Source organism: Phalaenopsis equestris, unplaced genomic scaffold (genome assembly GCF_001263595.1).
Source record: "Phalaenopsis equestris unplaced genomic scaffold, ASM126359v1 Scaffold000469, whole genome shotgun sequence".
NCBI classification, from domain to species: Eukaryota; Viridiplantae; Streptophyta; class Magnoliopsida; order Asparagales; family Orchidaceae; genus Phalaenopsis; species Phalaenopsis equestris.
The window spans coordinates 760,676-773,425 of record NW_018164910.1 but is presented as its reverse complement, the minus strand read 5'-3'; the positions used below and the strand labels follow the sequence as shown (position 1 = coordinate 773,425).

The following is a 12,750-nucleotide window of genomic DNA, read 5'->3' as shown; positions in this document are numbered from 1 at the left end:
AGTTAAGCATGAAAATGTGTTTTACTTTAAGAAATAATAGTACTTTTTTTGACATGATGCTAAAAATGAGGGTCATGCATGTAAATATGGAAGTTTAGGTTTTAGATAGGTAAATACATAAAAGTTGTGTTGTATATATGCAAATGCATATATGTTTTTATGGAGCAAAAAAGAGAGATTTATATTTCTCCAAAAAAGGGAGGGATTTAACATGAAGATTTCCAATATGTTAGATCCAAATTGAACTGAGCTTAAGAACAGCTCTACAAGAACAGCTCTACAAAACTACATTTATAGTTGGGATATGAGCAACTTGAAACCGTCAGAGTTGATGTGATGCTAAAACTACAATTTTAGAATACTGATTCATCACAGAAGTAATCAAGCAATAAAACCATAATTAGGAACCTTAAACACAGTTTTAAATATACAGATAAAAAATTTATTCTCCATAATTTATCCTTTATTGAGGTTTATCTACATGAGGAGTACTCTGAAGCTTACCCCCATCACTTGATTCAGCCACTAAATCTTCAATTAAACCTGCTTTCTCTTGAGGATCTCTACAAACTCGCCGGCCACGGCGATCCTGAATTTTATCGAAAAAAAAGAACAAAACTGATTAAATAAAGAGCATCAATTTAATATCTAGTTTGCAAAAGGAAGGAAACAAAGATAGAACAACAACAACTACAAAAACAATAACAACAAGCCTTTATCCCACTAAGTGGGGTCGGATATATGAATCCTTTTTATTCCACTGCGTCCTATTGAGAGTCATATTTTCATCTAATTCTAATAGATTAAGATCATTTTTTTATACAATATGTCCAAATCTTTTTAGGTCTATCTCCGCCATTCTTAACATATGACAAATCTAACACATCTACTCTCCTAGCAGGACCATCAGATGACAGAGGTTTAATGTGACCAAACCATCTAAGATAACTCTCTGTAATCTTGTCCACCACTTGATCTACGCCAACCCTATCACGATATTCTCATTTGACATTTTGTCTCTAAGTGTTAAGTCACTCATTCACCTAAGCATTCTAATCTCAACAATACTTAACTTTGTTTTATGCTACCCTTTTAAAGGTCAACAATCTGCACCACAAAGCATTGCAGGTCTCACCACCATCTTATAAAATTTTCCTTTCAGTCTAAGCGGTATTTTTCTATCACACAATAAGTCTAATGCATTCCTCCACTTTAAACCAACCAACTTGAAGTTTACTAATAACATTCCTATCTATATCACCATCACTTTGAACAATAGACCCGAGATATCTAATGCGTTCAAGATAACAAAAATAATGCCATAAAAAAACATTTAGAAAGATTTACTTAAATAAAGCGTTTAAGATAATGCCATAACACCAAAATTTTAACTAATATATATATGCAGGTGATATTTTCTGGGTGATATAAATGATCAAGGCGGTATAGATGTAAAAAGCAAAATTTAGGTGTTAGATACCCCAAACATTGATGGAGATTATCGTCCAACATACTCCCCAAAGAGCTTACGAAATTCCATGAGTAGAAGAAAATGATCTCATGGCATCACTCCAGGACTCAGGTAAGAGTGGTGCACTCAAGAGAGGTTTTAATGGCTCTCACCCTCCACAATTTGCTATTTACATGCAAAGCACTCAAAATATTAAGATTTACATATTTAATGCCTAACATTTGCTATTTACATTAGCTAAGCGCCCGACGAAAGAAGCCAACTAGTATCAGTCGCTCGTTGGACACTCACTGGACAGAAGAAGGATGACTACGATTAAGTGCCCATCGCACATTTGCTAGAAATGTCAGCTTTCAGATGCAATCGAAATTAGGCGACCCAATGAAGAAATCGGTTAGGGTGGATGCTATATTTATTTTATTTTGATGTTTTGAATGTAATATATTAGTAAAGAGTGAAATTCAAATGTTAAATATGTAAATCCCAATATTATACATGCTATGTATGTAAATCCCCCCTACGAAAAAAGAAAGTTAATTATGTGTGATATGAAATCTTAATGTTTAAATTCTCTCTTGCAACTAAGCTTTAACTCCTGCTTTTTCGAATATTCATTGTCTCCGATAATTTAAATCCTAATTTTCTTTACCAGTTAAGCAGTAGAAGGTTCAAATAATATCATATCTTCTCATTGCCTTCCCTAACAAATAATAAGGAAAAAAATAAAGAAGCATTTACATACATTCCACACAATTCTTATATATTAACATATCATATTGACATGCATAGCACACAAATCTTTAATTTCACGTGTAAAAAAATATCATTATCACCTACTTTTTAAGAAGTGAAATTCAGACACCAAAGTGCTATAAATGTAAATATGAAATTTTATGTGTTAGATATGGAAATGCATAAGAATTGTGCGGTATGTATGTGAGTTCCCCAAAATATTAAAATTAACAGAGTTACAACTTACATCTCTGTAAGGGAAATCATCAACTTCAAGCATGTGTATAACATGACCCATTTTCGGTCTCTTTTGTGCATCTGGATCAACACATCTCAACGCCACTAAGAGAGCTCTTTTCAACGCTCTAGAAGAAGGTTTCTCAGCCACCTTGGGATCCAAGACAGCTTCAGACTTCCTGCTGCTAACCATCATCTTAAGCCAGTCAACCAGATTAACCTGAAAAAATCCAGCAGCTTTGAATAACATACAAATTTAACTCATAATATAAACTTCATGGCCATTTAATCCATCATATACTTACCTCTCCTTGAGGCCTGCTGTAGTCGACAGGGTTTCGACCGGAAATTATCTCCATTATCAGAATGCCAAAGCTGTAAACATCACTCCTTTCATTCAACATTCCCGTGCTTGCATATTCAGGAGCAACATATCTATTACATAGAATGCCAAAAACAAGATATTATACATGAATATACACACATTTATGTAAGATTATAGGCACTCCAATCTAATGTATTTACATATCTCACGCCGAAACTTTCATATTTATACACAAAGCACTCAAATCTTAAATATCACATAAAAAATAGCCCTATTTCCACTATTTAAAAATTAAATACATATTTTCATGCATAGGTTTAAAGCACCGAAGTATTTAAATATGTAAATATGAAAGTTTAGGATGCAGAAGCAGCATTAAAATGACATGGAATGGAAACAACTAAACATTAAATCTGAATATACACAAATTTTTATAAGATTGTAAATCTAATGTATTTCCATATCTCACACCTAAAAATTAATATTTACACACAACACTTAAATTTTTAATATCACATGAAAAATAGCACTATTACAATTTTTTAAAAGTGAAATATACCATTTCATGCATAGGTTTAAAGCACCTAAGTGCTATGTATGTAAATATGGAAGTTTAAGAATAAGATATGAAAATACATAAGAATTATGCACTAGATAAGTAAATTTCCCAAGATAACATTGAATAAACAAAGTCTTAAGAAAATATGAACTAACCCAAAAGTTCCCATCACACGAGTTGTGACATAACTCCTCTCTGATCCCAAAAGCTTAGCGAGCCCAAAATCAGAAACTTTGGGATTCCACTGCTTATCCAGTAGGATATTACTAGATTTAACATCACGATGAACTACTTTTGGTTCTAATCCTTCATGCAAATACATTAGCCTGCAATTATGTTAGCCAAGTGGTAATACTCAGTATAATGACTCTATAATAGCATGAACTCTCATCCATCAAAATATTGCATGTTTTGGCCTAAGGGTCTCACAGTTTTGTTTATAGGTGTAACTCCCCAGGAGGTCACTCAAAAGTGCTCTTGCACAAGCACACTTAATTTTGGAATTTTTAATGAACTTCCAATTGTTATACCAAAAGATGCTTCGATGTTTGAGAGTTCAGCTTTATTTTACTTAAGGTTTCACTATCTCCCCCACTTGAGCTACTAACATCCTCATCTGTGCTCTTAGCACATAATCATCAACCAAACATAAGATTTTAGAGGTGTTTCCTACATATTCAAGAGGTGGCTCTCACCATGTAGCACTTTGTCCCATCTAGGGTTCAAGAGGTGACTCCCATGGCATAGCATCTTATTCTATATAACACTTAATTCTCATTTTTAAGCTCGTATAATGCTCTGGTACAATGTGTAATATCCCAAACGCTCGTCCATCAAGTTATCTTCCACATTGGCCTAATAACCACATGGTTTTGTCCCCCTTGGTGTAACTTCCTAAAAGGTCATCAATTCCAGGAGTGCTCCCACACAAAAAGATACCTCGATGTTTAAGAGTTCGGCTTAATTCTTCCTAAGAAGTTTCCTAAACATATTTCATTGTTAAATAATATTGTACTTACCCTTTAGCAGTTCCGAGTATAATCTCCATTCTAATCTCCCATGTAAGAGGACTGATAGGTCCAACATCGCCATGAAGCCATTGTTCTAAGTTTCCATTATCCACATATTCATATACAAGCATCCTGTGAGCACCTTCAGCACAATAGCCTAGCAGTCTCACCAAATTCTTATGCCGAACCCTACCAATGGCTTCAACTTCTACCTTGAATTCCCTCTCAGCTTGCCCGCTGCAAACAACAAAGATGACACATTTTTTTCATTACTCGAATCAGAAAAAGAAAACTGTGATTTTTAAGTAAATTACAAATACCGATTGTTGAGCAAATTCTTCACTGCGATGTGAGTGTTATCAGTCAAAACTCCATGGTAGACGATCCCATACCCACCTTCTCCGATAACATTCTCGTCGGTGAACATATTGGTGGCCACCTCGAGCTCCCGGAGAGTGAACCAATGCCCCCATCCTAAATGCGAGACTTCAGGTGCAACAATGGCGACAAGCTGCTCGCCGGACCGGTTCTCTCCGCCGCCGCACTCCGGATAAGTGATTCTATGGTCTTTACCGATCTCAATATGGATTCTATTGATTCCAGCCGGGCAATCTTCTTCCCTTGACAGAAGAAGTGCCTGCTTCTCCACTGAAACAGGGGAGCGATTAGATTCAGAAAGAGGTTTTTGCAGGATTTGTGCTAAGGATTTTGGATCGGAGGGGACAGTGGAGACTTCAAGGATTTCTTTGGAGACCGTAGGGATTGGGAGTTTCGAGCTGGATGAAGTGCGTCGAGAGGCTAACCAGAGTGAGATGAGGAAGAGGAGGAGGACGAAGGCCGCGCCGACGCAGATTCCGATGATCACCCACAGATGGAGGCCGAAGATAACAGTCCGCTTTGAGAGATCGTCGCTGAGATTAGGAGAGCTGCTAACCTTCGTCATCCTCCTAATCCCCTTTGCTTCAGTGACCGCAATGCGGAGAGAATTAACAGAAATGAAATCGATTTCGCCAGCAAGATGGGATTTTGCAGGGTTTCAACTGATGTGCTCGCCCCAAAAATGGATTTTGAAGATGAAATCAGTGGAGCGAATCCCCTCTCCTCCTAGAGAGGAAAGGGGGGAAGGGGATGACAGCTGGCTTGATGGCACTCTGTGATTAATCAAATAGGGGTTAGCAGTTCTCACAGCTTTTTTCGCTCAGAGAAGCTGCGGCTTGCTTAGTTCATCTGACAGTGACACGTATCAGTTAATGGCGGATTTAATTATCATTTACTGCATGTTACTGGAGACTAATTAAGATTTGAAGCGTTTGTTTATATGGAAGTGGAGGAGGTTATCGAAATTAAGTTAAAAGAGAGTGAGATTTCAATTCGTGTCGGTAGGTGGAATTCGGGTCAGATCATTTTTAGGTGGAATTCGGGTCAGATTTAAAAAATGATCTGACCCGAATTAGATCAATCTGAACCCAACTCTAATACTAAATGGGTTAGAAAACTCGATCCAAAACTAACTCAACGTATACACGATTGACCTGAAAAAGACTTGTTTAACCTACTAGCTTAAATTTTAATAATAAATTATATTTCTAATATTTAAAAAGCAATGATAGACGATTTAAAAAAACAAAATCTTCTGTTTATATATGATAAGCAATAATATAAGAATTAAGAATACAATCAATTTTTTCGTATTTATTCACGTTTTTCATGTTCAACCTAATGCTGTCCTAAAATTTTTACATGTCAAATTTTTAGACCCGAACCCTACTCGAAAAATAATTGGGTTAACCCTAATCCGAATTTTTTGAGTCGAGCATAAGCAATAATATAAGAATTAAGAGTACAATCAATTTTTTCGTATTTATTCACGTCTTTCATGTTCAACCTAATGTTGTCCTAAAATTTTTACATGTCAAATTTTTAGACCCGAATCCTACTCGAAAAATAATTGGGTTAACCCTAATCCGAATTTTTTGAGTCGAGTTTGAGTCGTGTGGGTGTGTAAGGTCAAGTTAAGCTTTTTAAACAGGATTAAGGGACTGTTTGGGGGGGCAGGTGTAGTTTATTTAAAAATAGTTGTGAAGCTGTTGAAAAATAATTTGATGTTAAAAGTCGTGTGGGTGTGTAAGGTCAAGTTGAGCTTTTTAAACAGGATTAAGGGACTGTTTGGGGGCAGGTGCAGTTTATTTAAAAACAGTTGTGAAGCTGTTGAAAAATAATTTGATGTTAAAAAAAACTGCGGTAGCAATTACAATTTTAAATTTTTAGACCGCAATTCGAAAACTGCCACCACCCCTAGTCAGGACTGGCGGGAAACATCAGATTTCAGCATCAGCTTTTTGAAAAAGCTGTTAAAACGCAGTTTACCCAGACAGACAAAACTGTGGTGTGGTGTCGCACAACCAAAGCACTGCGACCCCAAACGGACCCTAAAGCATTCAATGATGGAATCATATTTAATGTTTATAAATTTTAATAGATAATTGCTTCAATTTGATTGCTTATATTTGTTGTGGCTGATGCAAAGCCTTTTTTCTATTCAAGGTTTTGCTGGTTTAACTATAGTTTAGTTTTGGACCACTTGAAAAATAAAGCTGGTTAAATCAACAAACAGACCCCGAATAATAAACCCATGTTTATAGCTTTCTGAAAAGTTGATTATAAAGCTATAATAGAGAAAATAACTCCTTAAAAAATAATGAAAAATATTATAAATATATAATTATTTTTTAAATTGAACATATTTTTTTTACAAGTAATCTTATGGCTTAAATCAAATAAAAATATTAAATTTTATTATTTATATAGAAAATTATAAATTCTAGAAACATGACATGATTTTCCCTTTAATTCATGGATAAGGAAAATGACATATATGTAAAAAATTAAAATTTAAATATTTGATATATAAATACATGATAATTGAGTAACATATGCCAATCATGTGACAATAATATTCATTTTATCACGAGTTCTGATATTTATGACGAAAATGGTTGAAAGAAAAGACTAGATTTGTAAATAATAATATTTTGAGCGCAAAATTATCCCATATAAACAAATCACCAATTTGTTTTTGAAAAAAACTAATTTGTTTATTGGATTTTATAAAAATTGAATTTAAATTTTTCTAAAAAAAATGAAAAATAGTTTATAAAAACTATGTTGAAAAACAAAAATGAAGGGCTTAAAATAAAGAAGAGACTGTTGAATTCTGATTTTCCAGTGAATCTCACCTAAGGAATAGAGCTTAAAATATGAGAGGGGGGGGGCAAAAAAGGAAGTGCATGGTAATAATTTGAATTGTTGATTAGTCATTTCTGAAAAAATGATCTCTCTGTTTATAAGAAATGTAGATACAATATATGAAGGTATATATTTGCCCCTGATTTAATGGAGGGGTTATAATATATTTTAGGTATTTTACATATATGAGATTTTGGTTCAGCCACCCTATGACTCGGTCGGCTAAATTTAGTTGGTTCTGGTTCGGCCATACCTGCTCGTTCGCCTTCGCCGAATCAAGTTTGTCAATCAACCTTTGATGTTATTCGAGTCGGCGAGGCATGACTCAATCGACTTAGTTTTGTCGGTCGCCTATGTTAGTTTGATTGTCGACTATTGATCATTGGATAAGAAACTCCCGTCATCATAACAATGATAAACTATCAAATAGATGGTGAATCATTGTAATCTCACAGGTAACTTACTTCTCGACGATGGACGATGTGAATATGTGATCCTTTGAGGATGATTTGTATGGTTATGTGATGGTTAGTTCTCAGCACCTAATGAAAAATTTCAAGGGCGTCCATAGAATAGTTGTGGATGTTGTATTCTTCCTTTGAATCGAGTTACGATGAGAGATAGGTTGATGCCTCCCCGCTTGGCTCGTTAGACTCTAGTATTTCGTTCGGACTTCTTTCAAACCCACCTTAAGGAGGTAGCGCCTTATCAAACAGGTCCTTCGATATTTTGATAGTGGACACATAGTATTTAGTTGATGGACTTTTGATCTTCCATCTATGGGCCCTTAGTTGTCCGTCTCTGAGCCCTAGGTCTTCTGTAGATGGGCTATACTCATATATTTTTTGTTCGTTGGATTTTCTCAAAATTCATATAAACAGGTATATGTTATACAACAAAGACTTTAGAATCATAACTTAGTTAAAAATAAAAATAATTAGTATGTTGATCAAGTAATATTCAGATTTTTAAGTATGAGTTATTGTTCCCACGAATAACGTGTTAATTCTAAAAATAGCTTAAATATGAGCATACTAATTCTTAGTTTAATTCAAATCATTAAAATTTTGAAGAGTTTTCTAAAAGTACTATTTTTAAAATGACTAAACTAAGGGTCCGTGTGTTGCTAATATTAATAAAATTCCTTGAATTTTATGTAATAGTTCAACGATCCTCCACTAGATTTTTCATAAACTAGTTGACGATTGGGAACACTTAGTATTCTCTTCCAAGACATAAAAGATACTGAAGTCTTATATTATGGCCAAGTTTCCTTAATTATGCAAAGACTCATAGAAATCCCTATTTCCCTAAATGATTACAAACACCTCTAAGTAACATTCCTATTCCACAAAGTGTTTGTGTATTAACTTAGTTGTGATTCTAATATTCTTCTGATAAACCTAAATTACAAGCTATTTTAACAATTCAAATAGTCAATTTGGAGTGCAACATAAGATGGAAAGTTAAAATATCAACTTCAACATGCAATTCTCAAGAATTGATGTGGATAAATATGTGCAACTTTCTAGTATGTTAATTTTTGTTTTACTGCATATTTTAGGATCATGTGACAATTGGGAAAGGTATTTTGTAGTGGTGTGCAGGTTCCAAGACTTAAACCACTTGGGAAAGAGAAATAGGCAAATTGGGGAGCTAAATGGTAAAAAACTAAGCTAGCGCACCTGAGTAAGAGTTGGAGCACATCCGCACCAAGGCTCAAGAGGGCGCACCCGCATTGTTGCCAAGCACATCCACATTGACTTCCAGTGCCATAGCACACTTGCGCCTAAGTTGGAGAGCCCTCATGCCGGATCTACCCACAACACATTTGCGAGCAGAGCGGTGGAATAACCGTGCCAATGCCAGGGCGCACCCACATTTTTTGGACAACACACCCAACATCTACCAGGGTCCAACACCCCCGCGCCTAATTCATAGTGCACCCATGCCCGCTTCCACGAGAAAATAGTGCGCCTACTACTGACACGAGTGCACTAGCGTCTGGTTCTATCAGAACACACGTGCCGCGCCAGACATGTGTACACCCACGCCTGTAAGTATAAAGAATTTCAGGAAGATTTCTTGTATTAAGAGGAGCCTTAGCTATACATACACCTCTTAGAATGAAGAGTCCTGAAAAATATTGCAAGGTTAAGTCCTGCTTAACCGTAGTATGGTCTCAAACTCTTCTTATGACCTAGACATAGGCTAAGAAGAACGTTGTCCCTTGTTTAGTTTAGTTACTTACATCTTATGAAACTATAGAATAATGTCTGTCAATTAGTTCAAGTAGATAAAGCTGTTGTAAATTACTGCTAAGGTTCAACATCAAATTTGTATAATTGTCGCTCATCATTCTCCCCACACCCCTGCCTATCAATTAGTTCAGCTGGTAAAGATATTATAAAGGATCATTTACATACATCCCACCCAATTCTAATATATTCACATATCCAACACCTAAACTTTACATTGCATTTATATCACCTAAATCTTCCTTACCACTTCAAAAGTATTATCATATTAACCAGATATGTAAAAACCTAGGAATTGAGTGTTATGCATGTAAATCTTCCTATCATAAATTATTGTCAAGATCCTACATTTGAATCTCCTTTATATTAACATCGTACTCCCTCCAACCTAAAGAAGCAAATGAAAAACAAGCACTTTTCTTGAAATTTCATTAATTTGTTGAAAGCCACGGCATTTTTTGTCAAGATCAGATGACAGTTCTCGGATTTAAAAGTCAAATATAAATTTCTTTTTCATTTTTTTTTCTGAAATAAAATACACCTTTTCATGCATAGGTTTAAAATGCCAAAGTACTATGTATGTAAATATGGAAGTTTTGGTGTGAGATATGTGAATACATAAGAATCATGTGCTAAGTATGTAAATTCCTTGCGTTGGGTTCTGCAAACTCTACCAGTCATGTTATTTTCATTACATTAAAAACTTAACCAAAACAACATACCTCAAGAGAATCAGTGTCATCTTCCTCATCTTCCAAGCTGCTCAAATCTCCAGATTTCCCGGCAGCCATGGCTAAAACCTGCAGCATATCAGCCATCTCAACATTTCTTAGATGTCTCTCATCTCCAGCCATGAACTCTTCAACTCCATTCTCAATTTCAATGGAGCTGCAACCAGGCTCTTTCTTCAACCTCCTGCTCCTCATTAATCTCCTCATCTTCCCCACATCTTCCCACCTTTTCTCCCCAGCATATATGTTTGATAAAAGCACATAGTTCCCCAAGTCATCTGGTTCCAGCCTCACCAACTCCTCCATCGCCATTGCAGCCACCTCCAGGTTGCCATGAGCTCTACAACCACTGAGCAGTGACCCCCAGATAGCTGCATCCGGCATAATTGGCATGTTACCGATGAACTCGGTGGCCAAACGGATGCACCCTGATCGACTCAGAAGATCAACGATACAACCATAATGCTCGACTCCAGGTTCGATTCCATAAATCTCTTTCATTGAGCTTAAATACTGGAGTCCTTGTTGCACCAACCCAGTATGAGCACAACCAGTTAACAGTCCCAGAAAAGTCACACCGTTTGGTCTTACTCTGCCTTCTTCCTCCATTTCTACAAACAGCTTCACAGCTTCTTCTTCTCTTCCATTCATCGCCAGTCCCAAAACCATTGTGCTCCAGGAAATGACGTCTCTTTCAGTAGTTTTTCTGAAAATCTGCAGAGCTTGGTTAATGCAGCCAAACCTACAGTACATTTCAATCAGGGCATTGCAGACAATAGTTTTTTGCAGAAACCCATGTTTTTCTGCGTAGACCTGAATCCATTTTCCAAGCTCAAGATCACAAATGGCGGCAAGAACGGAGATGATGCTCACTTCGTCAGGCTCGAATCCTTCGATTTGCATCCGGCGAAAGGTCTCAACTGCTTCCGAATAACGACCAGCCATGGAGTAACCCGATATTATTGCAGTCCAAGAGATTAGAGTTCTATTCGGCATGGAATTGAAGATGGCCATGGCTTTCTTCATCTGCCCTAATCTTGAATGACTGCTTATGAGAGTATTCCAGGTAACCGGGTCTTTCAGAGGCATTTCGTCGAGCACCTTATGCGCGTGAATCAAATCGTCCACCTTAGCGTACATCTCTATAAGAGAATTGCTGACAAAAGGATTGGAATTGAGACCGGAAATGATTGTTCGGACATGAATCTGCTTCCCGAGCAGATTATTAAGAAGCCCAGCGCAGGCTTTGAGAACGAAAGGATAAGTAAACCTATCCCCGGATTTTGAGCGACGGAGGATTTGCCTGTAGAGGTCGACGGCCTCGAGGAAGCGGAGGTTTTGGGTGCAGGCTTTGATCATGGCGTTGTAAAGGAAGATGTTGGGGTCGAGAACTTGGTTGAAGACCTGATAGGCGTAATCGATTCTGCCATTGGTGGTGCAGATGTTGATGATTTGGGTTGAGAGGAAGCTGCTTTGGGAGAGGAAGGAGACGAGGATTTGAGCGTGGATCTTGTTCAGGTGTTTGATGCTAGTGCATTTTGTTAAGTGGGCATAGAGTTGGTCCTCGATTTCTCTGGTTAAGCGTCTTGAGCTTATTCTCATCGGTGATCGATGAACAAATGCGGCGGCGGTGCGACGAAGCCGTATCGGCGTCTGCTCGTGGAAGCAAGAACCATCATCATGCAGTAGCTCAAGAGGGGGTCCCATTTTTATGTTTCTAACATATTTAACACAAAATTTGAATATTTAGTTATATAATAATATAACATTAAATGCTTTAATCACATCGAAAATACAATTAATATTAACTCATTGGGGATTGATGTGTGCTAGAAAATTCGCGGCGGTAGAGTAATGAATTATCGCCTTAGCGTTGCGCGAGAATTCAACACACACTCAGATAAAAATGAATCAAGCTGTGATAACACCAGAAGTTTTTATGTGGAAAACCCGTAAAAGGAAAAAACGACGGGGTCTAACCCAGTTGTAAAAATTCACTATAAGTTGATGATTACAGATGCTCATTGTTTCACAAGCGGGAAAGGGTTACTAGCTTTCCGAGTTATAATAGCGACTGACGACGTCTAGTCAGCGGTGGTTGACGGAGGTCGGCTGTTCAACGGAGGTCAACGAGGACCGACGACGACCAACGGTGGTCGACAGAGGTCAGCGGTGGTTGTC

At 36.9% G+C, this 12,750-nt stretch overlaps 2 protein-coding genes across 3 annotated transcripts; both read right to left on the bottom strand.

The window, feature by feature from the left end:
* Nucleotides 1-308: 308 nt before the first annotated feature.
* Nucleotides 309-5,515, bottom strand: LOC110027942 (probable serine/threonine-protein kinase At1g01540). 2 transcript variants are annotated; one of them, XM_020729597.1, is made up of 6 exons: nt 4,655-5,512; nt 4,344-4,571; nt 3,480-3,650; nt 2,746-2,875; nt 2,451-2,660; nt 309-589 (listed from the first exon to the last, which is right to left on the bottom strand). In XM_020729597.1, the coding sequence occupies exons 1-6, from the start codon at nt 5,275-5,277 to the stop codon at nt 464-466; spliced, it is 1,488 nt and encodes a 495-aa protein (XP_020585256.1). In that variant the 5' UTR covers nt 5,278-5,512; the 3' UTR covers nt 309-463. The 2 variants fall into 2 exon arrangements, with proteins under 2 accessions (XP_020585256.1, XP_020585257.1); XM_020729598.1 differs by lacking the exon at nt 3,480-3,650 and having other exon boundaries at nt 4,655-5,515.
* Nucleotides 5,516-9,201: 3,686 nt separating this feature from the next.
* LOC110027941 (pentatricopeptide repeat-containing protein At2g20540-like) lies at nt 9,202-12,259 on the bottom strand. Its single transcript, XM_020729596.1, has 2 exons — nt 10,561-12,259; nt 9,202-9,634 (listed from the first exon to the last, which is right to left on the bottom strand). Exons 1-2 carry the CDS (start codon nt 12,169-12,171, stop codon nt 9,578-9,580), a joined length of 1,668 nt encoding a protein of 555 aa, XP_020585255.1. The 5' UTR covers nt 12,172-12,259; the 3' UTR covers nt 9,202-9,577.
* Between the last annotated feature and the right edge of the window lie 491 nt (nt 12,260-12,750).

Coding starts and splice junctions, on each gene's coding strand:
- LOC110027942 (XM_020729597.1), bottom strand. CDS start 5,277: ATGACGAAGGTTAGCAGCTCTCCTAATCTCAGCGACGATCTCTCAAAG. Junction 4,572..4,654: donor AAGAATTTGCTCAACAATCG/GTATTTGTAATT, acceptor TGTTGTTTGCAG/CGGGCAAGCTGAGAGGGAAT. Junction 3,651..4,343: donor ATACTCGGAACTGCTAAAGG/GTAAGTACAATA, acceptor ACATAATTGCAG/GCTAATGTATTTGCATGAAG.
- LOC110027941 (XM_020729596.1), bottom strand. CDS start 12,171: ATGAGAATAAGCTCAAGACGCTTAACCAGAGAAATCGAGGACCAACTC. Junction 9,635..10,560: donor ATGACACTGATTCTCTTGAG/GTATGTTGTTTT, acceptor TTATACTTACAG/GCGTGGGTGTACACATGTCT.